This window comes from Saccostrea cucullata, unplaced genomic scaffold (genome assembly GCF_032062105.1).
Source record: "Saccostrea cucullata isolate Sc308-1 unplaced genomic scaffold, CSIRO_AGI_Scuc_v1 ctg883, whole genome shotgun sequence".
Classification (NCBI taxonomy): domain Eukaryota; kingdom Metazoa; phylum Mollusca; class Bivalvia; order Ostreida; family Ostreidae; genus Saccostrea; species Saccostrea cuccullata.
The window spans coordinates 34150-61944 of record NW_026925411.1 but is presented as its reverse complement, the minus strand read 5'-3'; the positions used below and the strand labels follow the sequence as shown (position 1 = coordinate 61944).

Sequence of the window (27795 nt, the reverse complement as noted above, 5' to 3'; positions counted from 1 at the left end):
TAAAGCTTAGATATAGATTTTTTTTTTTCAACCAAGTGGGTGGACAGTCTACAGTTATGATTAAAAACACATCAAACTTCGACAGAAAGAAAGCAAACTCTTTCCACTTAAGTTCAAGTACTGTATCACACATCCTGTACAACACACTCTGATTAAAAAAATAGAAAAAAAGAAAAAAGCAAACTATTTCTATTTAAGTTCAAAGTGGCACACATCCTGTACAAACAATCTGATTAAAAGATAAAAAAAAAAGTACAATCCATCTCCATTCAATATTTACACAATAATATAAATTACATGTACATTTATTGTAACACTCAATCTTGTGATTTTCATAACAAGCAAATACACATCTAAAAAAAAACAAAAGGGTAAAAACATAGAAAAGGAATTGACCTTTATTTAAAAGGTCAGTCCACTGCCTCCATGTCGGTATATCCAAGGTCATCCGTGGGACTGGCCCTGCTCTGGCTGTATCCGGAATCCTTATCCACCTCATCCTCTCCCGACACTCCGTACATCCTCTGGTACCGATGATCCATCATTAAGGGGAGATAAGGCAGGTTATCGACACCTGACCCTTCACCAAAGTCATCAGGTTCTGTACTGTCAAGATTGGAGGTCACCACTTCATCGTCAATCAGATTCTCGTCCTTCATGTAACATGGTTCTTTTTCAGCCTCATTTTCATCTGACTTAGCTCCTAGTGAGGCGAAATTTGCATTCCCATTCTGGTCCTCCAATTCAGGGCTAGGGGAGATAAGCCTGGGTGGTTCCAGGGGCTGTCTTTTCCTGTAGAAGAGGAGATAAGCTCCTCTGACCACCACATTTTTCTCTCCACCAATGTACGTTACACGACTGTCATCACACAATCTCCAATCTATAAATTAAAAGTCATCCACAATTAACTCTATTATCTATAAAAAAACATCAAAGAATATTTTCTCAGCAAGAGAATTAAATGTAATTTTTATACTGACCCAGTTCATTTTTGGTTGGATCCATGGGGTCAGGTGTCCTAACAAATGAGGTGTAATGTCCACCCAGGATCCCCCCGTAGTGATTGACCACTGCGTACAGGTCATACACCGGGGGAGACTTGTCTCCCCCTACCTTTGTGTATGGAGAAAGGTCCAGTCCCCTGTTTATAAATAAATATAAATACAAACTAGAACCGAGCTCGTTGCAAAGCAACGAGTAGGTCTTCCGTCGGAGCTGCGGACAGAGAGAAATGACCTTGAGTCAAGGTCATGCCACGTTCTAATTTTAAAGCAATCTTTTAAGGGTAGATATCATCTTATTATGTTTTACTATAAATTAATGTAACTTATAAGGAAATTTTTTCGTCATTGTAAATCATTGTCAATTCTTAACATTTGTAACCTTGACCTTGGAGAGAAATTATATAGGCCATGCCTGATGTCCAATCCAATTATGTAATCTTACTTACATAATATATTGATTAAATTAAATTAAATGCCACATTCTAATTTTAAAGCAATCTTTTAAGGGTAGATATCATATCGACTTATTATGTTTTACTATTAAAAAAAGGATAGTAAAGGAATGTTTGCGACCTTGACCTTGTCAGAATGACCTTGGGTCACACCATGACACACGCTGGTGATGAGCATATCCCATTTGTGTGCTACCGTATTGACAAATTCACACATGTTTTTTCAAACAATGCATCCAGCCAAAATATCTCGTCATAAATGACCTTGATTCAAGGCCATAACACACTCTGCATGATTTAAGCCATACCTTTTGTTTAGATAGGACTTGTCACAGCTAATATACATGTGTAAAAAGTTATGGTCAATTTTAAGCAATGTTTGAATTTTGGAAAAGCCGGATAAACTTCAAGGTCAAAGTTCATGATAAACTAGTATTTGAAATGATTTTATCACAGGTTACGTACATGTGATGTTTGTGTAATATGAAAGCCTTATCTCTTCTCATTAAAAAGTTATGATCAAGCCTCAAGGTCAAGTTGTCAAAAGTCAGTGTATTTAGAAAAGAGTTGTCTTAGGTAATACACAGGGATAAAATAAAAGCCCTGTCTCTTCTCATTCAAAAGGTATGAGTATTGTTAATGTTTTTGAAAAGCAGGTCAAACTTCAAGGTCAAAGGGTAAAAAATCAGTGAGTTTTGAAAGGTATTGTCACAGTTAATACATTTTTATAAAATGGAAGCTTTCAAAAGTTATGGTCAATTTAAAGTAATGTTATTTTTTTAAGTAGGTCAAGCTCCAAGATCAAGGTCACAGGGTCAAAAATCACAGTATATTTGAAAATCAGATGTCATAAATAATGCACATGTGAAATATCAAAGTCTTATATCAACTCATTCAATAGTTATTATCAAGTTTAAAGTTCTCGTGACAGATGGACAGACTGGCTGACAAATAAGGTTTAATGTTCCCTAAAAAAATAAAAACATGTAATTCGAACATGATAAATTGAGAAATACGAATAATAATAAAAAAATTAGAAAATATTAGAATACAAATCAGGTTTCCTACATGAGATTTCCTTAAAGACTTATTAATACATATTATTCAAGTACATGCAAAACAAGTACGTTGGAGGTTCAAGACGTGGAGACTGGTCATTTCGATGAGAACGTATACAAAACTGTCTCGATACGGGGTAGGTGGTGTCATAAAAGGATTAAATTCGCCTGATTCCACCTCTGATTTTTTTTTAAAGTCTGTCTTTGCGCTGCTAGTGCTTTATATTGTTTAAACAGAATTTAATTTTATGGAAAGAATTATTTTTAATGCTTATTTTTGACATATGCTTAAATTATTTACCTATCAATTTGAGTTTAAATAGTAAAAAGGAATTTGTCACTCAGTATTTATCGGTCCTTCGGATGAGACCGTATAAACCGAGGCCCCGTGTCACAGCGGGTGTGGCACGATAAAGATCCCTCCCTGCTCAAAGGCCGTAAGTGCCGAGCATAGGCCCAAATTTGCAGCCCTTCACCGCAATGGTGACGTCTCCATATCAGTGAAATATTCTGGAGAGGGACGTTAAATAGTATACAATCAATCAATCTAAGGAATTAGTGTCAATCCTCAACATCAAAGAGCGTCTGACTTGTATGCATGATATAAATTGCGTAAATGTGTTAATTGAAATTTGAGTGAATCCCGTATGTTGCGTGAGAGAGTCAGTTTTGTACTGGACATTCCATCATCAAGAAAATATAGTTTTACTCTGGACTATTCCGAGTTACCAAAACGTTTGTGTGTGTGTCTGTGTGTGAGCTTTACAACCTGTCTTTGTTCTCTGTGACTTGATTTGATTTATTTTTCAAAATACAAACTTTAACTTTTTATTGCTTGACTTACGTTTAATAAATTTTCATCACAAGTTCACTTGTGTTACTTTAACCAAATATATTCTATTAAATTAATGATTCCATCTTCTTTGTTAACTTTAAATTGCTAGAAATATAGTGTAAAAATCCAGAATGAAATAAAGAATGTTAAAAATGACATTATTAATTGTCGGAAATGCAATGCAAAATTCCGGAAATAAAATGCAGCAAAAACTGGTACCTCCACTTACCCAAAGAAACTAATACATGTAGTACATGTACACATTTCGATGCTCGATTGAACACTCTAATCGGCACAAGTTTTAGAAATTAAAACGTTTATATATAGGAAAGTTTAGTGACGCATACTAATCTTTTTTTCATTTATTTGTTAACCTGCGAATAAAAAAAAAATGTCGCGTATGATTATTAGTTAACATTATAATAGGTTATGGATTAATCATGGATTTCAACACCAGTCCTGACCTGTACGTACCTGAACAAACTAACCAATTAACATTCTCGACTCTGAAGGAAAACATTGTATCATTTGAGGGAAGGGGGGTTACGTATCGCGATGAGAGGACATTTCTAAATAATCTCTTTTAGTCCAATAAACACGAAAGAATGGCTTGGAATATTTGTATGCAACTACATGGCTTTCTCAGAAACAATTCTGCATTTGTTAAAAAAAATTCTAATTATTCATTTTTTTCTCTCGTATTCTGAAAGCTCGGAATGTATATATTTTAGGCGCTCTTCCGTGTAAAACAGCATGTACTGTGTTACAATCATGTACCCGTAAAATCGTGTCATAGTGATATTCTTTTTATTCGAGGAAATAAAAGAAATACATTCGGTACAATACAATTATAAGTTGTGTATCAATTCATGCAAAACTCAAAGTTGTTTCATTTAATTTTCGATTTTCATGAGAATTGGAAATGTCACTTCCACTTACAATTTATTGTGCGCATTTGCCATGTTTATTTGTATTTGCTAATTTAAAAAATATCGCAATTTTTTCTGATATAAAGCAATTAGAATAACTTGATATAGGCCCGTATGCATGTAACGATTGCAATTACTTCGAAGTGGAGGGGGAGACGGGGCCTAAAAAATTCTCGTACTACATGTGTACCTTCCCAATAATAGAATCATCCGTACAAATCAAAAACAAGTTGCAGTATTGATATCCCCAATTTTTTAAATAACAAGACTATAATGGACTTCACAAGGGTAGAATTTAACATTAATTTATGTACATGCGCAATTAAAATCACTATCAAAATTGGCAGAGTGATCGATAGGTCATCTTGTGTCACCTATCAGTGTAACCAATGAACTCGTCCAGATACCTGAGCAGCAGAGAAAAGCAGCACATTTTATTCATTCGTCAAAGAAAAGAATCCGACATTCAACACTTTTAAATCTTTGAATACACATACACATTCAAGAAAACCTTTATATTTGTGTCTAGAAATATTCTTACGATTAACGCAAATAATCTAGGACTCGAGTAAAAATCAAAGAGCGGTAATGTTGACCTCATGAATGTATATAGGTCAATGTGCGATCGATGAACGGCTTTCATAACAGTACACACACTCAACAGTCAGGGTCCGCGGAAAATTCACGATGCATGAATTAAATGACAGTGAATTATCTTAACAATGCTTAAGCTTGAATTATTTTTTTTCATAAATAATAATGATAATGCTACATTGAATATTAATCGAAGGAAAGATGATAAGTATTTTCCCCCTCCCCCGTCTTGTTATTTAAACTTAACACAAGGAGAAAGTTGTCTCTGAATAATCTGTATGACATCCAGCTAGAGAATACGTTAAAAACTTATTTAAACAAAGTTAAACATTCAATTTAGCTAAAGGTATATTATTCTTGTCCACCCTATTACATTAATTTCAGTTATATACGTGTTATACGCATACGCACATAGAATTCTTCTTCACTTGCGGTATAAAATCACTTACCTGTACATGGATTACTGTATAGGGGGAAAATAACTCGCGGTGTTAATATTCGCTATATTCACGGTGTTGATGAATCCGTGAAATCAAGAAACAGTGAATAAATTTTCAATAATCTCCATGTTTTATTTGGAAAATTGAGAATAGAAAACGATAGATTTATATAGGTGTTCGTGCAGTTCATGGACATTTCAGTAATTGCGAGTAGTACTGTCATTCAATTAATTTTAATTATCACGTTTTACTTTAATATAAATCGGCAGATAATAAATTGTGTTCGTTCAAAAGGTGTTTTAATAGCCAACGCTACATGTTTCATCAATCAAAACACGTGGGCCATGGGTTTTGATTACCCGTGCGTAACTAATGTTACCACGTATATTTGTTACCTGCATTCTCATGCATATTAGTTCATGTAGTTTTGATCTACATTTTGGTTTTTAAAAAATCATTTAAATAAATATCGAATTTACTGACGAAGGAAGTGTGGAAGGATATTATTTCGTAGAACTACAAAAAAAGTTTTATTTCCGTCCAGTAGTTTTTCGCTGCGTTGTATTGAAGATCTCTGGTGCACATGCACTCATCGTAATAGCATATAGGAAAGTCATTTAACGTTTAGGGGCTATTAATAACTGCACTTGTGTTAATTAATTATTTATAAAATCGAACATTTTTTTAATAACTTACCTTGTTGTTCGTGAAATAAAGACATAACGCTGATTAATGTAGTTTACATGTAGCTATGGTATGGATTAAATGGAGACAAGGTAAGTAACTTTTATCACATACCAAATTCCGCGAATTCAAGAAACCGCGATCGTGTCAGATGAGAGAAAACCGTGAAAATTACAACCCGTGAAATTAATCCCCTATACAGTATAAAGTTTTCTGCTCATTTAATAACACATCACTCGAACAAAATAACGTTTTCATGAGATCAATAAGATGTTAAAGAACCCATTTCATATCAATAACCATATCGAAATATTTACCGTTTTTGAGTTATAGAGCAAAAACTTTCAAGGTCTTTCAAGGTCACTAAATCCCTAATTTGAGGAGCCAGCCCCTTTTTAATGATGTCGAATGATAGATCTTAAAATTATGCACAATATTTGTTCAACATGTCTTAACAAATTATTTTTAGTTTAAAAGATACATATGGAAATATATGTCAATTTTTGCGCTTTAAGGCATTCTCATTTTTGACCCCTATCTAGCACCGTTTTGAGGGCAGAAATCGAAAAAGAAAAAGCGATGTGCACAACTTCAATTCTTCTAGTATTTGAATTCAGTAGAATTTCTGCTCCAGCTTTTGTCGTTTCTGAGCCTTTGTCTGGAAACAAACAGTACCAAATTTTCATTTAAAGGGAAATAACTCGAAAGCGGAAGAGAATTTTTGAAATTTTTGAAAACATTCTAACTGAGTTTTGTAACGTTTAAAAACTCTGAAAATTTGAGCGAAATCCGTTAAGAAATGAGCGAGTTACAAGGTCTCAAAGTTGGCGTCTAGGAAAAAAAAAAAAAGAATAATAGGAATAACCTTAACCATCAGAATCAGTAGAAGGTCTTCCGCCTGAGCGGAAGACCTTAATCATGTCATAATTTGTCCTGCATATACAGTATGTTGATACTTCATTGTATCACAGTTCTGATAGACAGAATGCTTTCAGAAGCAAATCACAGATCATTTTATCCATTCTTACCTGACAGGGAATTCCACCATTTTATCGATCTTGTCCCTCCAGATGAAGTTTCTGAAGGAGAACCTCTTTAGCTGTATGATGAGGGTGTGTGGGAGGCGCCAGATAGACATTTGTTTGGTGGCCTCGCGATGCTCCTTACATGAAGGACAGTACCTAGTTATAACAACACAATGCATCAGTCAAGTATATTTCTTACTGTTTATATTAATCATCGTAAGATACAATATTATTTATACATGTACAGTAAACAACAAATTTTCTCACCAGTTAAGAATCCATGTCCTTAATAAACAAGACTCAAAATTCACTAAGACTAATAAAATTGAAATTCTGATTCTCAGTTTCGTGCACATCCGTTTTGAGGTAGACGCATTGCTAATTTTATTGTATTTTTGATAATCCTCATTTTTTTTTGTAGTTTAGTATTCAAATATCACTTTCGGTAGCCATCACAAGACGAAAGACCACCTTTAAGCAATCGCTTAATGGTGGCTTAATGGTGACTTAATGGTGCTTAAAGAAGTTAACTCCATTAAGCCACCATTAAGCTGCAACTTACAGGTGCTTAATGTCCAAACTTCATTAAGCTACCATTAAGCCACCTTTAAGCCGAGCTTAATGGTGACTTAATGGTCAAACCTCATTAAACTTTTATGTTTTACGCATTTGATATCGAATCTTTGATCTAACTTTTAAAGTTATTTCAATGTCATTTACGCAAAATCTATTTTTTTGTAATTTATAATTTTGTCTCAATCGTAATTTATAAATAACATTTCTGTCAACATGCAAAATCTCGGGCACTAAGAATAAAGTTAGCTAACAGGGGCTTGCTCCCGGTTTCTTATATTTTTTTTATCATTTACAGTATCATAAAAAAGAAGTTTTATCTTATTACCGCATATGGTTTTTTCTTAAATAAATAATTATTACATATGGTTTTATAATTTGACAACTGTATATGATTTTTGTTTTAAAAAATAATTATATTATTACACGCCGGGGCCAACCCCCTGTGAAATATCTTAATTTCTCACTACCGAAAATCAATTTGTTCTTAAAATTATCTTTATTTATAAACACAAAATATAATTATATTACTTTTTTTAAAAAAGAGATGGTATTATTATTTCATGTGTTAAAAAACAACATATTCCACTACATAATTCCCAGGAATATAAAGTCATGTTCTCATTAGAAAAAAAAATCTGTCTTTTTTTTTGGAAGGGGGGGTGGGGGGGCTGGGGCCACAGGTATAAAACATAGGTAATCAGAGATTACAGAGCTCACCTCAACGTGTGTTGTCTTTAAGTAAGGCAAATTAAGTCACACAATTAACCAACAAAAAGTGTAATCCAAAAATGCAAAATTTATGCAATTTTGATACTTTGGAATAGACCTATATAAAAACTAAAAACTAGTTCTTCATCATGAAAATGTGATTAAAATCCAGCATCTGAAGCAAGATTGAGAGTTTTCATCCCTTTATGCATCATTTGTGCAACTGGTTTATATAAGCTTTATAGTTTCTTGGTGATAGACTTGCACCCATAACTTTTACGAGGTCTATTATCTGGAAAATGTATATTGTCGAATTCAGCATCTGAAGCAAGTCCATTAGTGTGCATCCTAAGATGTATCATCCATGCAAGTTTGGTCAACATAGGGCTTAAAGTTACTTGCAAATGAAACCTGTATAAAAAAATTAACCTTTCCACTAATCTAGAAAATGTAGGTCAGATTCAGCATCCGAAGCCAGCCTAGTAGAATGCACCCTTAGATGCACCATCCATGCAAGTTTGTTCATTATACAACTCAAAGTTACTTGGAAATGAATTCTGCACCAAAAACGTTAACCTGTTCACTTGACCAGAAAATGTAGGTCAGATTCAGCATCCGAAGCAAGTCTGGTAGTATGCATCCTAAGATGTACCATCCATGCAATTTAGTCGTTATAGGGTTCATAGTACATGTACCTTGGAAATGAAACCTGCACCAAAAATTATAACCTGTTCACTCAACCGGAAAATGTACGTCAGATTCAGCATCCGAAGCAGGTCTTGTAATATGCATCCTAAGATGTACCATCCATGCAAGTTTAGTCATTATATGTCTCATAGTAACTTGGAAATGAAACCTGCACCAAAAACTTTAACCTCTTCACTCAACCGGAAAATGTAGGTCAGATTCAGCATCTGAAGCAAGTCTAGTAGAATACATCCTAAGATGTACCATCCATGCAAGTTTGGTCATTATAGAGCTCAAAGTATCTTCGAAATGAAACCTTCACCAAAAACTTTAACCTGTTCACTCAACCGGAAATTGTAGGTCAGATTCAGCATCCGAAGCAAGGCTGCTAGTATGCATCCTAAGATGTATCATCCATGTAAGTTTGGTCATTATATGTCTCATAGTAACTTGGAAATGAAACCTGCACCAAAAACTTTAACCTCTTCACTCAACCGGAAAATGTAGGTCAGATTCAGCATCCGAAGAAAGTCTAGTAGAATACATCCTAAGATGTACCATCCATGCAAGTTTGGTCATTATAGGGCTCAAAGTATCTTCGAAATGAAACCTTCACCAAAAACTTTAACCTGTTCACTCAACCGGAAAATGTAGGTCAGATTCAGCATCCGAAGCAAGGCTGGTAGTATGCATCCTAAGATGTATCATCCATGTAAGTTTGGTCAACATAAGGCTTATAGTTACTCGGAAATGAGACCTACACCAAAAACTGCACCAAAAATGTTAACCTGCACCAAAAACATTAACCTGGTCATTCCTTTGCTGAAATTGCAGCATCTGAAACTTTGACTGGTACAATGAAACACACTAGCAACATCTTCCATGCATGTCTAATCAATATAGGGCATAGAAGTACTTAAAGTACTTAAAAAGAAAACTGCTCCAAAAAACTTCACCTTAACCCGGGACGCCGACACCGACGCCGAGGGTATCACATAAGCTCCCCCCAACTTGAGGTGAGCTAAAAATGTTTAGTTTTCAAGGTTTGACTTTTACATCATGAATAATTTGAATTAATTCGTTATTTTTTTTTTATAATGCAGCGGTAAGTATCTGTCAAAATCTAGTTGGTCTTCAATCATTGTTTTTTTCAAAATCGATTTTCAGAAGAACAGCCGATCAGATTAAACATGACATCCGACCAGATTTATACACATTGGGAAACGGGGTAAGATTAACAGTGTACAGTACCGACTGGTTAAACAACAGACCTTAATTAGGTGTCCACTGTCCCCGGTCAACTAACAGGAAACTATACATACACAACGTACACTAACAGATTTTGATGATCAATTATTTTTACAAAATTTAACTTTAATGCAAGCATATAACAAATTAAAAATTATGATTCATTGTAAAATGACAATTATTTTGATACCCATTATGATACAAAAAGAATTTTAACTGAATATGATATTCGAAAATAAGTTTTTGTAAACATAACCAGGTAACTCGTAAACGAGGATTGTCACTAGGCGTAAATCTTAGACACAAAAACCGTTGATATCCACAGAATATTTTGTTATTTAAAAAAATTTCATCTGTCTTTCCCGATGATAGATTTTTTGTGTTATATCTATAATTAATTTCAATCATGATTTAATTCTTAAACGTATAAATCTTCTAATAAATTCATTACAATTTAAAAGCCGAACTCAACGGTTTAGAAATATGAATGTGATATAAGCCTTTTAAAAAGATCCATAAATAAAAATCTTTATAGTTTGATTAATAAATCAAATTCAAGATTTTGGAGACGTTCAACAAAATAAATACTTTTACAAGTCCAAAAAAAAATTGTGAAAAATAAAGGTTAAATATTTCACAGACGAAGTAAGAGCGGTTATAGCCTAGTGGTTAAGGCGATGGCCCCAGAATAGGAAGGTCATGAGTTCGCGCCTTACTTGTGGCGATTTTTTTTTTTTTTTCAATTTTGAATTCATTCTTTTTCCTTATTTTTACCAAATCAAGATATGTGTGAACTCGACATTTATATTTTATGAAAAAATTTCACTATAAAAATAATTTTTCACCCATAAAAACAGTATTATCGACTGCGTAATGGTGGCTTAATGGTGGCTTAATGGTAGCTTAATGGAGTTTGGACATTAAGCACCTGTAAGTGTGGCTTAATGGTAGCTTAATGGTGACTTAATGGTGGTCTAAAAGCTACCATTAAGGACCTTTAAGCCACCATTAAGCTACCATTAAGGTACATTTAAGCACCCATTAAGGACTTTGAAATGGCTTAATGGTAACTTAATGGTGGTGTAAATGTTACTTAAAGGTGCTTAATGGTGACTTAATGGCGACTTAAAGACAACCATTAAACCACCATTAAGGACCTGTAAGCCACCATTAAACCAGGCTTAAAGGATGTGTTTCATCTTGTGCATTTTCAAAGAGACTTCGGCTACTTCGTTTGAAAATACATTCAAAGACATTGCCTACGATGATCACATGCTGATAAGCAATGGAAATAAACAAAATTTTTGATCAGACATGGAAAGTATATCTGTGATTCAAAAAATTATCTTTATGTGAAAGAAAATTCGAAAATTAAAATTATAAAAATACCTCCCTCATCTACTTTATTGCCAATAAAATGATAAATAAAATGCCTCCCTCCCGCATCTGTTTTGGAGAAAATTGGCCTGAGAACCAGAAAATTAAATTTAGATAGCCTAAATATAAATCTTATCATCGTGATATATATGTGGTAAGGAATTTTACCTCTAAAATATTCAGGAACAATTTTAAGACATTTCTAATTACAATGTATTCCTTTTATTATGCAAGTTCTTAGTATAGGAACATAAATTTGCAAGTGGTCTGTTCATCGAGACCTTCTACATTGTATTTCAGCCATAAAAAAATTAAATTGTGAATACTGCTTCTCATGAAATTACGCCACACTAAATTCCTCGTGTATTTAGAATTTACAGTATCGGTCTTTCGAAGATTAAACTTCACAGTACATATCAGTTAGTGAGAAAAACACAGAGTTTATCATATGACACAAAGTTTACCAGGCCTTATGCTGCTATGTATAAACAAAGCTTAATATAAAACATTTAGATATCAGTTTACCAGGCTTCCTCTGGGCTGAGGATCTCAGGCTCTGTAAACAGGTCCATACACTGCTGGATATTAATGTTTCCTGAATCTGAAATTTTAAACAAAAGCTTTATTATATATATATTATGCATACAAGTAATGTTCCAATCATTTCTAAATATTCAGCTGTTGCAACCTGCATATGGTTATCTACCTTAAAAATATCAGATGGAAATAATTAAATATATTAATTTTAAAGTTGGCAAAGCCAAATATTATTTTATGAGCAAGATACTAAAAACAACTAATCGGTTTTATTCATACACCTAATCCAAAATAGATAAACCACAATAGGGTTAAAATTTTAATGTACTAATCTATGTAAACCATGTAAAAATCTACAAAAGACCCACAATTCCTTGCTTTCTCTTATGAAGAATCCTCCAGTGGCATATATTCGTTTCTTTTGTTCAGAATTTTTACATTATGATCTTGTCTCTAGCAAACGACTAGGGCCTGTCATAATAGAATAGGGGTATGCATTAAATGCATCTTCATTGAAACAATCATATACCTTCATTATATGGAGAAGAATTGCTTGGATCTTCTTCATACTCCTGAGAAAAATAAAAATAAAACTTAAAACCAGATATAACTTAAGTGTCATGACTCTTTTATCAATAAGTACACATTAGTTGTTAGTGCATTATTCTTAATTCCTCTCTGTCTGGCTAACACTCACCATATCTTTGGTTTGTACCAAAACATAGGAATCAAATTTCTCATGATTCTTCCAGTCAATAGAGAGAAACTGTTTATAAGTAAGATCTAGAGGTTCATCTCCTGTAAATATAAATAATATCCATCTGTAGCTACCGACACACTACCAACATGTATAAAGAGTGTATAGAACTGTTGTCTGCACTATACATGTATTAATTCCTTTAACCTGTTACGGCTGTGACTGATTCCTACCTAAATCCTCCAGCCTCTCCCCCTCAGGTCCCCGGATCCCCACCCCATCTTGATTGACAGGTTTCATGTAAAACAGGGGCTTTGATCTCTCCATCTCGTCTGACTTGATGCCTAAGACTTGCTTGGTGGGAACAGTTTTGGTCTTCTCTAAGTCAGTTTCATTGTCAGAAGAGGATTTTCCAAACTGATCTTGTTCATTGCTGCAAAACATACCACATCTTGCTTTTGTAAAACATTTTTAGTTCCAAATTCAGGTTTTGCTATGAATTCAAATCAATATATGTTTGGTGTCTTAAATCATGAAATAAAAGTATAATTTCTTTTCATGATATTCAAAGAATTTTAAAAAGCTATAAGTACATGTACATATTCAGCAAGCATTCAATCCCAGCACCTACAGGATCTATTAACATGCATTAGTGAACAGGCCCGGGATAAAAATCTCTACCAGTACACACAATAATTACGTTTTAGGCATCTTAAAAGATGAAAACTCTGGTAGATTGGGAGTCTTGAAGGAGGCTGACTCTGGTGAATTCCCCTGGTCCCCATCCTCTGGACTCTCCCTCAAGTCACTACTGATATCCATGTCCCCCGATACAGGAGAGGACTGGGATCCGCTCCCGCTACCTGCCGAGTCCAGGGAGGAGATACTCCCAGCCTTGGCGCCGATACTGGTGGAGGATCCATCACTCACGTTCCCCATCTGCAGACTGGAGTAACTGTTGTCCGTGCTCATATTACCCTCGCTCAGGTCCAAAGACTGAAACACAAGGTTTAGTTTACTCAGCAAGCTAAGCAGATATTAATGAAAGGAACCAATCAGAGCTCTGTACATTTTATTAAACATTATGGCTGCTCACTGTAGAGATAATAAAAACCATTTCAGCATTAGTCTAGCACACAAAATATTAGTTCATTAATATTTTCAATAATTCTTAGTTTAAAATATTGCCAACATTAAGTACCATTGAATTCTTTTGCATAAAAATGATTCATAATTGTAATTCAAAACACGCTTTTTTACCGTTACATATCTTATACAAACTTCTAACGAATTTTTTCTCAGACATGATCAGAAGCAAAAGGGGTTTCTGTGCAATACATGGTAAATAAATTGTGGTTACAATTTTGGAAATCTATTGTGGGGTACCTTTCTGAGTTAAGTTCTAAAAATTTCTTCTAAAAACTAATTCTTCCACATAAAAACCTCTTAAAGTCATACATGCATGTAATAATAGATTAAGATTCTTTTATCCTATAATTCATAAAAGAACCCATGACAAATAAACAAAAGGGAAAAATCAAAGAATAATCCTAAGACAATCTGTATGCTACATCTATCTGTATTAGCATCTCACTAGGTTTGTATCACCGATGAAAAAATCCACCTTATCCTCTGTGGGTCCTTGTTCTGCTGTGATGGTACAGGAACTGCTACAAGATGATTGGCTGTCCAGACTGTTGATGCTTCCACTTGATTGGCTACTACTACTGCTCATGCCTGAGGAATGGATCTTGTGTTCTGTCTTGACAGGGGGCTGGAATACATCTACTGAGTACCTTAAATGGATGAATTAAAAAAAAATTAATATCAACAGTGCCAAAAATATTATGTGACCATTATACATTATACGGAAAAGCAAGATATCCATCATTTTATTATACCAGATACTAGTGCATAGTAATAATATTCTATTTTGTGCTTCTTTAATGATGGAACATAAATTGTATGTAACTATTTTCTTCAGAAAAAAAGCTAACTCTTAATAGAATAACTTTAAAGAAACCTTAATTATATGTATTTTGAAGCAAGCAGAGTGAATCTTTTGTCTTTTCTTGATAAAAAACACAGAATACTACAAAATACCTGGCATAGGCCTCCATCAGTGTGCTGAGCCGTGAGAAGGTGGCCCTGGACTCTGGAATGCTGACGATGAACGGAGAACCCACAGGCTCGGGGATCATGTTACACTGGTTCTTATGTAACATCCAATGGTTCTTCTGACATGTGCTGTAATTTCCATAAAATAAGTACAAACTCAGTGCATTTCAATAGCTAAACCCACCATTTATAAACATATTCAATATACATGAAGGATGTCTAGTAAAATTCAAGTACTTTTATTGTTAATACTGGCTACCAAATCTTTTTTTACTGGGTTTCTCATTAATACTGTACATGTAATATTAATTCTAAATTCAAGTTTAATCTTTTTTTCTTGAGCTGGTCAACTTTTGTCAAAGCTTGGAGCTTGCTCTAATGACTTAGGATCAAATTATCCTTTTCTTTAAACAAGACTTTTAATTCAAGAGATGCATGTAGATGTGCACTCTTTTTTATCTCTACTGATGTCACAAGGAACAATTTTGTATATGGATTTAAATTTTGCATACATTGCATATATATTAAAGATTTATTGCAAGCATTTATATGTTTTCATAATAAGTACAGAAACAACTGACCACTCTATTAAAATAACTCTGAAAGATTTTTGGAAATGCTGGCACTTAATTTTTTGGCAATTTTTTTTTAAATTCTACAAATACACTTCTTCAAATCTCCAAAACTACCAGACATACTGTACTATAATATGTCAGCTGTATTGATCTTTTCATTCCCCACTCAGTACACTCAGACATTACATCACACTTACTGGTCACAGTATCCCACTTTAAAACACTTGGTACACCTCTTAAGTTTAGAGCCATCGGGGCACGGGCGACGACAAGAGGAACATCTCGTGGGAACCTGGTTTGGCATTATTGTTCTCTGTTAACAAAAAATAAATAATAATAGAAATTTATTTTTTTCTGTTTGGCAAAATCAAATTCTTATTCAAAGTAACAAAACTGAATACATAGCTCCAACTTTACCATTTTATCAAAGGAGATTGTGTCAATTTTAAAGATATGTATTAAAGCATCAGTCGCAAATTCCTTTTAACTTCTTTAAAACTTATTTCGAAAGTGCAGCTTACTTGAACGACGTATATCTCGTGTACAGGTTCTCCAGCAATGTCTTCTGTCAAAACCTCAGATCTGTAAAACAGAATTAGATCAACGTCCCAAAGTCCAAGTATTAACAGTACTTGATATATGTACATTAAAACATGCTTATAACGAAGTGCAAGGTACAGACAATATTGCTTAATTATAAGTGTAATTCGACATATCCATTTATTTAACAATTTATTTTAAAAGTCATGGGGAAATGAAAATAACTTCACTATCAGTGCATTTCATTTTAAGCGCTGTCCCTATAACCGTGTTTTACTGTATGCTCAATTACATTGTTCACCTTACTTATTCATTTTATGTCTTACTTATTTCACAGCATTAGGCATCTTACTTGATTCATGGAATAAATTTATCTCGCAGACCCTAAGAAATACTTACATTAATATTGTGTCATTTGATTGGACTGCACTCAGATCTGTACCTTTCCCATAAAATTTGTAGATCTTCCCTTTGTATGTTTCATATACTCCCATCTGCATTTAAAATGTTCAGAAAATCTTTAATCTCATTTCTTTTTGTCTCCGATCATAATTTAAGTACATAATAGATCTTTCACATGTGAATAACTTACAGCTGATGGTTTCACTCCTGTCTTTTTTGAAGCCTCTTCTTTCAAGACTTCTGTCGTACATTCCTTAGGCAGCCTCAGAACCAGCTACAATAGAGATATGTATTTAAAGAATAACATTAAGGTGGCATTACACGACAGCTTTATGTCATTAAATAGCACAAATCAACTGCAGTATCGTTCCTACACGACAATTTTTTTTGGTTGAGAGATATGTTTTTTATCTAGTCTCAATTTGAAATGAAGTCTTACTTGCACTGGCTTCTTATAAGGATCCTTCCACATAAATATCACAGGTAACAAGCGCTTCTTCTTAGGAAGAGGAAGTGACAGGTATAAAAAGGGGTCAAAGGTTATAGAGATCTAAAAATAATGGGAAAATATGACAACTCAACTGTCCATCATCAAGAATAGAAGCTCTGTCATCTATTTCAACAAGGAATAAGAAGAATGGAGAAAAGGTCACCTACCTTTCCGCAGATAGGGCAGGTGAGTTTTGACTTGTACTGCCCTTGAAAGAGATCCACAATAAAGGAGTCATTTCTTTTCTTGTACATTTCCCATGCTTCATCTGCTACTACCTAAAACATAAAAAATTTCAATAATTATACATTTGTATGGCTGACCTTCAATGAACAAATTCAAAATAAAGAGAAACCTGTCTAAACCAACATGCACTTGAATACAAATTCTGTCTCAAAACAGACTATGGTGTTAGATTGTACAAAGAAAATGTAAATCAACTGGGAATGACAATAAATGTTGGGATTGCAGAACAGATAACACAGGTGTCAGATATTTGTAAGACAATTGAAAAATTCTTGCAATGTTTTTAAGGTTAATTCAAGAAGTGGAATGTAAACAAACACCAGCATATAACTGGTAACAGATAACACATGTGTCAGATAAGACAATTGAACAATTCTCATATGCATGTTTTTAAGGTTAATTCAATTTGACTTAAATGTCTCATGGCCAAACTTGACCCACAACAAGAGGAATGTAAACAAATACAGACCTCATCTGGCCTCCCATCCGAGTCCACTGTTTCTGTGTAAGGCTTATCCTTAATCCTGTTTAGGTCCTGTGTGAAAATAGTAATGTTAAATCTTGTATTCATCAGGTGATTCACTTTCTGTTGAAGAGGATGGAGGGGATGAGTGAAACCACTTTTGTAAGATGCAAAAACTCTGTATTTGCCCCGGCCTTTTTTTTTATAACAAGCAAAAAAAAATTTGCTGACATAGAAGTTCAATCACAAATACAAGTACACTGTACTGATTATTTACATGAAAGATGAATAATCCTAAGAAGATAAGCTCCCAAAAACTAGGACTTTCTCTCTCTGAGATAAATCAATTTATCATACACACCTCATGAAGACCATCAAGAAAGAAAGCCATGAATTCCTGAGCATCATGCTGGGCAAATCCATTAAATTGACTGGCCTTCTGTGCAATTAAACTCTGTAAACAAATCAAAGGTAATTAAAGATACATGTACTCTGTAACACATTAGGACAATCAAAACTATTCTTTCATAAACTTTCAATGAATTGTGTTAAGGCTGCACTAGATATTCTACTTAACTTTTGGGTAAAGAACTAAATATCGGAATACACTTGTAATCTTGATACAGAAATTTGTAATCTTGATACAGAAATTCTTTAACATCCATATTTTAATAACCAAAAGAATTCCTTGATTTCACTAAAGAGCATAATGTGTGACAGGTTGTACCTTCAGTTTGGAGGGAGCATAAGAATAGTGGGTGCCTGACCACAACATTTTAAGTAGAACTGCATACGAGACAGCTAGCTTGCCTCCCATTCCAAGTGGGTTATCTGTGTTGATGTCATTCTGGTACCTGGATTCTAATCATAGAAACAAAAGGTTATTTATTTATTACCTTTCCATTAAACTTCTTTATCAATTTTCAAAACCTAAAATAGACTTCTGATTTAAAATTTCATAAAATATCCTAGATGTTCTGAAGATACAGCTGTCATTCACTATAATCATCCTACAGAACTTAAATTTTATTGACCCACTTGCCTCTGAGCTTCATCAAACAATGCGCTATGAGCTGCTTTGTGTGGATTTAATCAAGTATTCATTTTACTCTTTGTTAAACTTTTAAATATGGTAAAATCAAATCACATACTGGAACAATCATCCATTGTTAGAAGCAAATTCATCAAAGATAAAAAAAAAAAAAAAAAAAAAAAAAGCCACCCAGCTTCCCTTGCTTTTGATTTTTTAGATAAAATTATAAATCTTTCAAAATATAGATAATTACGTAGAAAGAAATCCCTGAATTCTGTGGTGTTGGATAATGCTTGCAGTACGCTGTTCATGAAGCAGGTATTTCCCAGATTATCCAGCCCTGTCATTCCCGGCCGCACACACTGTTCCATCAGGTTCTTGTTCATAGGTGAGACTTTACAAGTAGGCTTCTACAATGGACAGGGAAAACTTAAATACCATAGTGTATGCATATTATTATTATGTTAAGAAGTAAATATGTCATTCACACAAATTAAACTACATGTATATTTCATATTTTTAATATTTAATGGCACAATGACACAATCAATTTCATTACACACTTTTATCTGCAATTGTTAAAATTGATTTCTCATTAAACAATACACTGTATAAAAAATCTTTTTATTCAAACTAACAAATTACATGTATCTCCTTTCATTTGTTCAAATTCGTCTCTACATGAAAGGTCTAGCTGAGTTCTAGTCTCACCTGGACATAAGTATCTTTACTGACACCAGTGGCTCCCATTTCTGACGATTTGTTCTCCATCTCAACATCTGACTTCTTGGACACGCCCACTTCTGCCAGTTCATCAAATGACACCTGACCCGTGGTGGGGGATTCAGTGTTAGTGGTGGTGGTGGTGGAGGGGGGTTTATTTTTACCTGTAGAAATCCATCCATCAGATCTCACTGTGGTAGAATCGGTGGTGGCTGTAGCTAAAATTTATAGCAAAATCTCATTGTAATGTATCATCAGCTATATCAGAAACATACCTATTTACATAGACACAAAAAATATCTAAGGAAATCATCTCAATATTTGTAATTTTCTAAATTTATTAAACTTCCAGATATTTTCTTTATGAAAATTAAGGAAAAAAAAAAATTTTGTTTGATTTAGTGGTTGTTGCTAACCTTTGTGTTGACTTGGCTCCAGTGAACTCCATCGTTCCTGCTTGATTTTAAACATTTTGACCTCTAGCATAGTTCCTGTCACCCGATGTACACACTTGTCTGGTAAAATCTCTCCTCTGTTGAGAAAAGATTGCAATTGTATAGTTAAACATGTATATGCAATGCCTACAAAGAGCAAAGTTAACTTAGTTGCTTTTTTGGCCCTCCAAATTTCTGAAAAATCAGAATTTGACAGTTTCAGTTGGAAGTGCTTTAAACATCACCTGGACCCTTGATGACTGTATGTTACTGTAACCATTCAATAAATTATCAACTTCAGCCTTTTTTAACTGAGAGTGCTGATGTATGAATTCATCTACATGTATATGAACATGTTTAAAAATATCTTGATATTACTATTTACCAATTTTTACACTTAAAATTAATGCCCTGTTCAGTTAAATTTCATAAAATGCTAGAGTTACCATCACAGTAACAGGAAAATTGATACTTACTTTAAGTTGACTTTCCAGACAAACGTTGTTTCATCAGTTGTCCCTGGGTGTAACTGTAAAAATTTCTGATCTCTGAAAAACAGGAAAAAGGTGCAAGTAGTAGGGTGCTCTAAGCTTCTAGATTTAACTTGCATTGTATTTTATTACACGTATAGAAATTTACTTCCGCACAAAATCTGAGAAATTTTCTCTGAATTCATTTTTAGCTTGTTGTAAGTAAAATTCCATGAAAGGACTCATTCTTTTTAAAGTAAAGAATGATGCATTTATTTGTAATCTTGATAAAGTGTTCATTATCTTAACAGACCTGGTGTCTGCCATTTTGAACGCTTAAACATTGAAATTACACATTACTGTATTGTATTTCAGTCTTTACTCACAATGTCTGAAATTGGACAGTTAGATTCCTGGGCTCACACAAAACTTTAACATAATCTTTCTTCATTTCCTTAACATACACATGTAACGTGAACAGGAAATCCTGTAAGAGAGAAGAAACATATATAATCACTACAATGCAACATATATACATTAAGTTATTCAAACCCAGGTGCTAGGTTGAGGCTACAATGGGATATCAGTTCTACCTATGAATTAAAACGTAAAAGAGCAGTAAAGTTAAAATTAGTTATATTTATGTGGAAGCATCTTAGGTGGTGTAGACTCTGTTTAAATTATCCGGTATGACCCCAAGAGAAGGTGGGGGCACAATGGTTGATCAAATTTTACATAGGAATACTGCATGTATATATGTGGAAATGTTGAGAGTGCTGTAATTTTTATGATAAACCCATTTTTCTTTTTTAAAAATTCCACTTGTAAAACTTCATATCATGAACACAAAGAAAATTTAAGTGATGATATGACATAATCATTAAAGCTTTCTCCAATATACATTTGTACTACCAAATAATGGAGGCCTACAAGGTGAGGACAATCCCCCACTCTGAGAAAAGACATTTCTCAATTCTAAATTTAAATTTCATGTATGATTTAAACTACATGTATCTCCATAGCGCAGGGTTTGATGCAAGACCAAACATGTTAACCACTATACTACGGAATTGCATGTGTTATCAATGTCTGTCAGTGTGATTTAAATGAACGGGTTTATTGAAGTGTACATTTTTTCGGAAATGTGCGATTTTCATATAGAATGGGTTCAGATTCCATTTTTGGACAAATGAAATAGATTTCATATTTACATTTCCATCATTTAAGCATTAACGAAGAATGAAGACTTGACCCATTCATGTTCAAAATTCATTTTTATAGCGCTAGTAAACTCATTTTTCACTAGATATGAAAAAAGATTGTCAAATGATAAGTCACGTAGTAAAATAAAATAATAAAATGTTTTGAAGATGACATTACTGGGAACATGATTTCAGAAAAATATAATTTTTCTGTCAATTTTGGAAATTGAGAAACATGTAATATCAGTGTGGGGCATTGTCAACGCCTTGTATGCCCTCTTTCTTTATGAATAAAATTCATCATTTTTTTTTTTATTCATAAACATCAAATTCAAGGCACATTTAGTGATTAATTTAAAAAAAAAAAATTCAAGAAGTAGATTCTGAAATAGCACTGATCTTTAAATAGCTTTAAGAAAAATCTCGTTGAATTGGGCCATGACAGATTACTTTGTACTTTATACAATGTACATTTGTATTTACCATAAGTAGGAAGTATATGAAGAGCTTTTAAGAAATAACATTCAATGATTTAATTGTGCACAGAGTGTGTTGTCTATAATGTTTCAATCTTACCTTTTCTATATAATCATGTTTTACATGATTCAGATCATAAACAGGTTCTGGAAAAAAATAGATTTTAAATTTTCTTATTAGTGAATTAAATATATTTAAAGATACTGTAAACATGTTCAAGAGAAATATTTTTTCCTATTTGATATTTGTTTTTTAACATTTAAAATAACAAAAACTAATTAATGATTTTATGTTAATAATTTCTAATTATTTCAAACAAATCAGAAATATGTCCAGAGGATGTGAATGCCCCACACAAGGTTCATTAGTAATGCAATGAGAAAATTAAGTTCACCTGGAATTCTTTTTCTATAAAATTTTAATAATTTATACAAATAAATTTTTAGGAAAGATATTAACTTTTTTGAAAAATTAAAATTTTACCATCTTTTTCTCCTTCTCTGTCCCCTGTTTGAACCCCACTGTCAGTGTCCTCTGTTTGAGAATTAACAGACATAGAGGTCACACTGCGTAGGGGGTCAAACAGTTCTGAGGACCCTGAGGGGGAACTCAAAGGTGAATCTGGTGAATCACAACTGAAGTCAGACTTAGACGCTTCCAAAGGAGAGGCCTGTAAATAAAAAGGTACAGGTTTATCATTAATCTTTGTTTTACCCCCAAGGCATCTCTGTTTATCTACATCTTTAACAATCATTGCAGTTTATAAATGTAAATATATTGTTAGGTAAAACAAAAATTTTTCAGCTTTATACTTGTTTGAGCAGAGAAAAGAAAACAAGAGGCCCATAGGCCACATCGCTCACCTGAGCACTAAGAGTAGGAAAAAGTAGAAAGTGGCTTTTTATTGTAAAGTTTAAATCCAAAAGTAGTCCAATGACCAATCATGGATTTGCTATTTTTTATAAAATGATTTTTAAAGAATTTTCCTATATATCTCTTTAAAAACTTTAGTCGGCCATTTTGGCCCTGCCCTACCGCTGGGGGTCATGATTTGAACAAATTTGAATCTACACTACTTGAGCATGCTTCCATATAAATATGATCAATTATGGCTTCGTCATTCTTGAGAAGAAGATTTTTAAAGAATTTTCCTATATATTTATGTATAAAACTTTGGTCGGCCATTTTGGCCCCGCCCTACCCCCGGGGGTCATGATTTGAACAAACTTGAATCTACACTACCTGAGCATGCTTCCATATAAATATGATCAATTATGGCTTTGTCATTCTTGAGAAGAAGATTTTTAAAGAATTTTCCTATATATTTCTATGTAAAACTTTGGTCGGCCATTTTGGCCCCGCCCTACCCCCGGGGGTCATGATTTGAACAAACTTGAATCTACACTACCTGAGCATGCTTCCATATAAATACAGGGGCTGACAAATAGATTTTTAAGGCACTTGTCCACGGGCAAGTACATGGTCAAAATTCACTTGCCCTACGTGAATTTTTGCTTGCCCTACCATAAACTAAATAATACTGTATTTATAAATATTTTTAAAAAAAAGACTGAGTAGATCATGCAAGCCTCTATACCCAGCTTTAAATCTATGGCTAACATATTGATTTATTTTTTATGGCACTTGCCCACGGGCAAGTGGTTGATAAAATTTCACTTGCCCACTCCTAAAATTCACTAGCCCCGGGCATCGGGAAATGGGATTTGTCATCCCCTGAAATATGATCAATTATGGCTTTGTCATTCTTGAGAAGAAGATTTTTAAAGAATTTTCCTATATATTTCTATGTAAAACTTTGGTCGGCCATTTTGGCCCCGCCCTACCCCCGGGGGTCATGATTTGAACAAACTTGAATCTACACTACCTGAGCCTGCTTCCATATAAATATGATCAATTATGGCTTTGTCATTCTTGAGAAGAAGATTTTTAAAGAATTTTCCTATATATTTCTATGTAAAACTTTGGTCGGCCATTTTGGCCCCGCCCTACCCCCGGGGGTCATGATTTGAACAAACTTGAATCTACACTACCTGAGCATGCTTCCATATAAATATGATCAATCATGGCTTCGTCATTCTTGAGAAGAAGATTTTTAAAGAATTTTCCTATATATTTCTATGTAAAACTTTGGTCGGCCATTTTGGCCCCGCCCTACCCCCAGGGGTCATGATTTAAACAAACTTGAATCTACACTACCTGAACAAACAATTATGGCTTTGTTATTCTTGATTTTTAAAGAATTTTCCTATATATTTCTATGTAAACCTTTGGTCGGCCATTTTGGCCTGAGCATGCTTCCATATAAATATAAATATGATCAATTATGGCTTTGTCATTCTTGAGAAGAAGATTTTTAAAGAATTTTCCTATATATTTCTATGTAAAACTTTGGTCGGCCATTTTGGCCCCGCCCTACCCCCGGGGGTCATGATTTGAACAAACTCGAATCTACACTACCTGAGCATGCTTCCCCATAAGTTTCATCTTTCCTGGCACTGTGGTTTGTGAGAAGAAGATTTTTAAAATATGCCACCAAATTTTCATTAATTCCCAATTATCTCCCCTTGAATGAGGGCGTGGCCCTTCATTTGAAGGCGTGGCCCTTCATTTGAACAAACTTGAATCCCCTTCACCCAAGGATACTTTGTGGCAAGTTTGGTTGAAATTGGCCCAGCGGTTCTTGAGAAGAAGTCGAAAATGTGAAAAGTTTACAGACAGATGGACAGACAGACAGCTGGACAGACAGATGGACAGACAGACGGACAGACAGACGGACGCCGGACAAAATGTGATCAGAAAAGCTCACTTGAGCTTTCAGCTCAGGTGAGCTAAAAATATGAAACTTACTAATCTAAATCTGAATTGTAATTTACAATATGAAATGAATGATGTACAAGACATTTACACACTGAATACTCACCATTAAATCTTTCCAAATGCCTGGTTCTCTCTTTTTAACCTTGAGGATGACCTTGTGTTTTTTAATTTGAACTTTACACTTTTCTCCAAGCACAGGATGACAGAAGTCACAGGTCCATTTCTTCCCACCTAATAGTTATAACAAAACTTCTCATTCTATACCGTCTATTAATTGTTGTCCCACACATTACTTTTAAAATGTAAAAAAAAAAAAAAACTACATGTAACAGATAATTTGGAATAAAAAAAACATACTATAGGTTCTATTTCATCACAAGAGATTTTATAGCAGTTTTAACTTAATTGAATCAAATATGAACATTTCAAATATAACATGTATAATGACTGAGGAAATTTCTCATACAGTAAAATTAGTAAAGAAGACATCTGTATTAAAAAAAAAAAATATTAATCAACTTCAATCTTCTACATCCAAAAGTAAATGCATGTTTATTCATTCAATCAAGTATATAAATTATAAAGTTTAATGCATACTTGGAAATCCTATGACAACGTCATTATCGCTGAATGTGACATCAATGTCATCTGGCTCTTTGACCCCCATACTCAGAAAATCCAATCTGATATTGACCTCAAGCTCCTCATTGGACTGTTTCCAATCAGTGTCAAAATCTAAAAGACAAAATATGTCAACTAAGATCAACTAAGTTTCTTATTATTATGTTTCCGTATCGTATCTGTTATTTAAATTGCTATCAAAATAATTTTATAGTAATTTTAGTATAATAAGATGTCTAGAAAAGTTGAGCTTCAATCGAGGAAAAAAAATAATTACCGGTACACAAATCCTCAAATGTAATATGGCTGAGCTTCAAATATAAAGCTTATTTTAAGCCTGCTCATTTAGTACATTTAGACAGATTCGCTCATTTTTTGTCAAAATTGATTGTCAGTGACAATCGTTTCATCACTAGTTGATCTTTTTATAGAATTACCATAGAAACTTGCAGCAAGTTATTTATATTTCATTTTCCTTGTTTATATCAAATTTTGAAGATGAGCTTCAGGAAATGGATGTTCTGATCAGAGTTACTGATGGGAGGGAGGATGACAGTACATGTACATGTATATGCTGTCAGGATAGTCCAAATGCTTGATTAAAAGGTTGCATAGACATTATAATGCCTTTCTGCAGGGTTGTATTGAAGATGATACTAATAACAGGGGTGTGCAATTAGAAAAATCAATTACTAGCCCACGGGCTAGTGGCAGCTATAAAGTTACTAGTCCCAAGTGAAAAGTTACTAGCCCAAATATAGGTGCAAAAATTAAAATAAAAAAAACTATTTGTTGAAAAGAAATTAATTGTTGAAAAAGTCAGGGTACTGAGGTCATTCTTTTTGAAATTAAACTTTAACTCTCACTATGAAATTAAATCATGTATAAATTATAATGAAAGAAGATTAAAATGAATTTAAATGAATTATCTTCCCTTTTTCTGAACATTGCACTAGCTCATTTAGAATGAAATTTAATTCATTTTGTTTTCATCTTAAATCATTAAATACACTTTAAATATATTTTATGTGAGTCATAAAACACTTATCTTTCAGTTGATTGAGTGATCGTATATAATTTTATGAGATATCTGCATGTATTTACCACAAACGAAAGAATAGAGGAAATTTGGATTAGGAAAAAACGATCGTTTTTGGAAGTAAATAAGTCAGGTAGTGCTGCAAAACAGATAAAATTATGGAGATTTATTGAGAGTAGGAGCATGTTGTCAGAAAAATTTTCATTGGTTGGGAATTTGATAGCATAAACGATTGAAAATACAGGTTGTGCTTTTCATGTATTGCGTGTGTAGTTATAATTTTTACTAGCCCGACGGGCTACCTCCATGCAGAAAATCACTAGCCCGACCCCAAAAAGTGGTAGCCCCGGGCGTCGGGCGATGCTAATTGCACACCCCTGAATAAAATGCACATATATCCCCTTGACACATTTTTCTGATGCATGATTGATGCTTTTATGGGGTATCAACATAGGACTAAGGTTCTTATACATGTATCCTAATGCATATTGATTAAAAACCATAGCTGATTATTTTATATTTACATAAATAGAATTGTTCATTTATATATATAAATATATAAATCACATTGGTTTAAAAGGAACACGGGTTCAATTTAAATCAACTCTCAGCAGTGATATTGATTCTAGTATCTAAATATTGTTTTTGGTCAATTAAAATTTACAAATAATTATATGTAGTACATTTCTTGCTCTTTTATGCATCAAAAAATTCCATTCCTCCTCATACACATGATAACCTGTACGCATAGGTTTATGCTTATTTCTATTACCATAAACATATACATTTAGGGAAAATATGAAAATATCAAAATAACAAGAAATAATCTTAATCAAAATTAAAAGTACCATTTTCAAAATCTTTCTTTCTTTTAGGAGAAAGAGCAAAATTAGGCTGTAGTGTCGAAAAGTCTTTGTTAGACGGGATATTAGAGACGTCGTCTGCCACTGTTGTCATGTTGCTTAACACACAGTCCGTGTGTTGTCGTTTTCTGGGTGTTTGCTCTATTTTTCCCGTTGTCTACCACACGACAGGGCGACAGAAAATTCCAGCGGCAGAAAATCAAAATGTGTGGATCAGCTGAATCACAAATCGTTAGTTTTGTCGATTTCGGTTTGTCTAATGACCCATTGTATATAAAGAAAATTAGATTATTAATCAAACATCTCTAATACCCTTTATCAATATTTATCGCATATTATTTGTTCATAATTTAAATATAAAATTGTTTAAATAATAATTTAATAAATAAGCATTTAAATGCAATTTTAAA

At 33.5% G+C, this 27795-nt stretch overlaps 1 protein-coding gene across 2 annotated transcripts; it reads right to left on the bottom strand.

Annotated features, from left to right (window-relative positions):
* On the bottom strand, positions 1–27618 carry LOC134268791 (ubiquitin carboxyl-terminal hydrolase 19-like). Of its 2 annotated transcripts, none has more exons than XM_062751040.1 (29): positions 27371–27618; positions 25460–25597; positions 24966–25093; positions 22508–22694; positions 22124–22170; positions 20732–20832; positions 20352–20423; positions 19858–19973; positions 19430–19659; positions 18972–19128; positions 18413–18546; positions 18047–18139; positions 17692–17757; positions 17144–17254; positions 16926–17036; positions 16677–16760; positions 16484–16578; positions 16066–16126; positions 15742–15857; positions 14955–15098; positions 14446–14647; positions 13552–13847; positions 13085–13284; positions 12852–12952; positions 12684–12726; positions 12143–12218; positions 7025–7177; positions 981–1141; positions 1–880 (listed from the first exon to the last, which is right to left on the bottom strand). In XM_062751040.1, the coding sequence occupies exons 1-29, from the start codon at positions 27477–27479 to the stop codon at positions 411–413; spliced, it is 4002 nt and encodes a 1333-aa protein (XP_062607024.1). In that variant the 5' UTR covers positions 27480–27618; the 3' UTR covers positions 1–410. The 2 variants fall into 2 exon arrangements, with proteins under 2 accessions (XP_062607024.1, XP_062607025.1); XM_062751041.1 differs by having other exon boundaries at positions 14476–14647.
* Between the last annotated feature and the right edge of the window lie 177 nt (positions 27619–27795).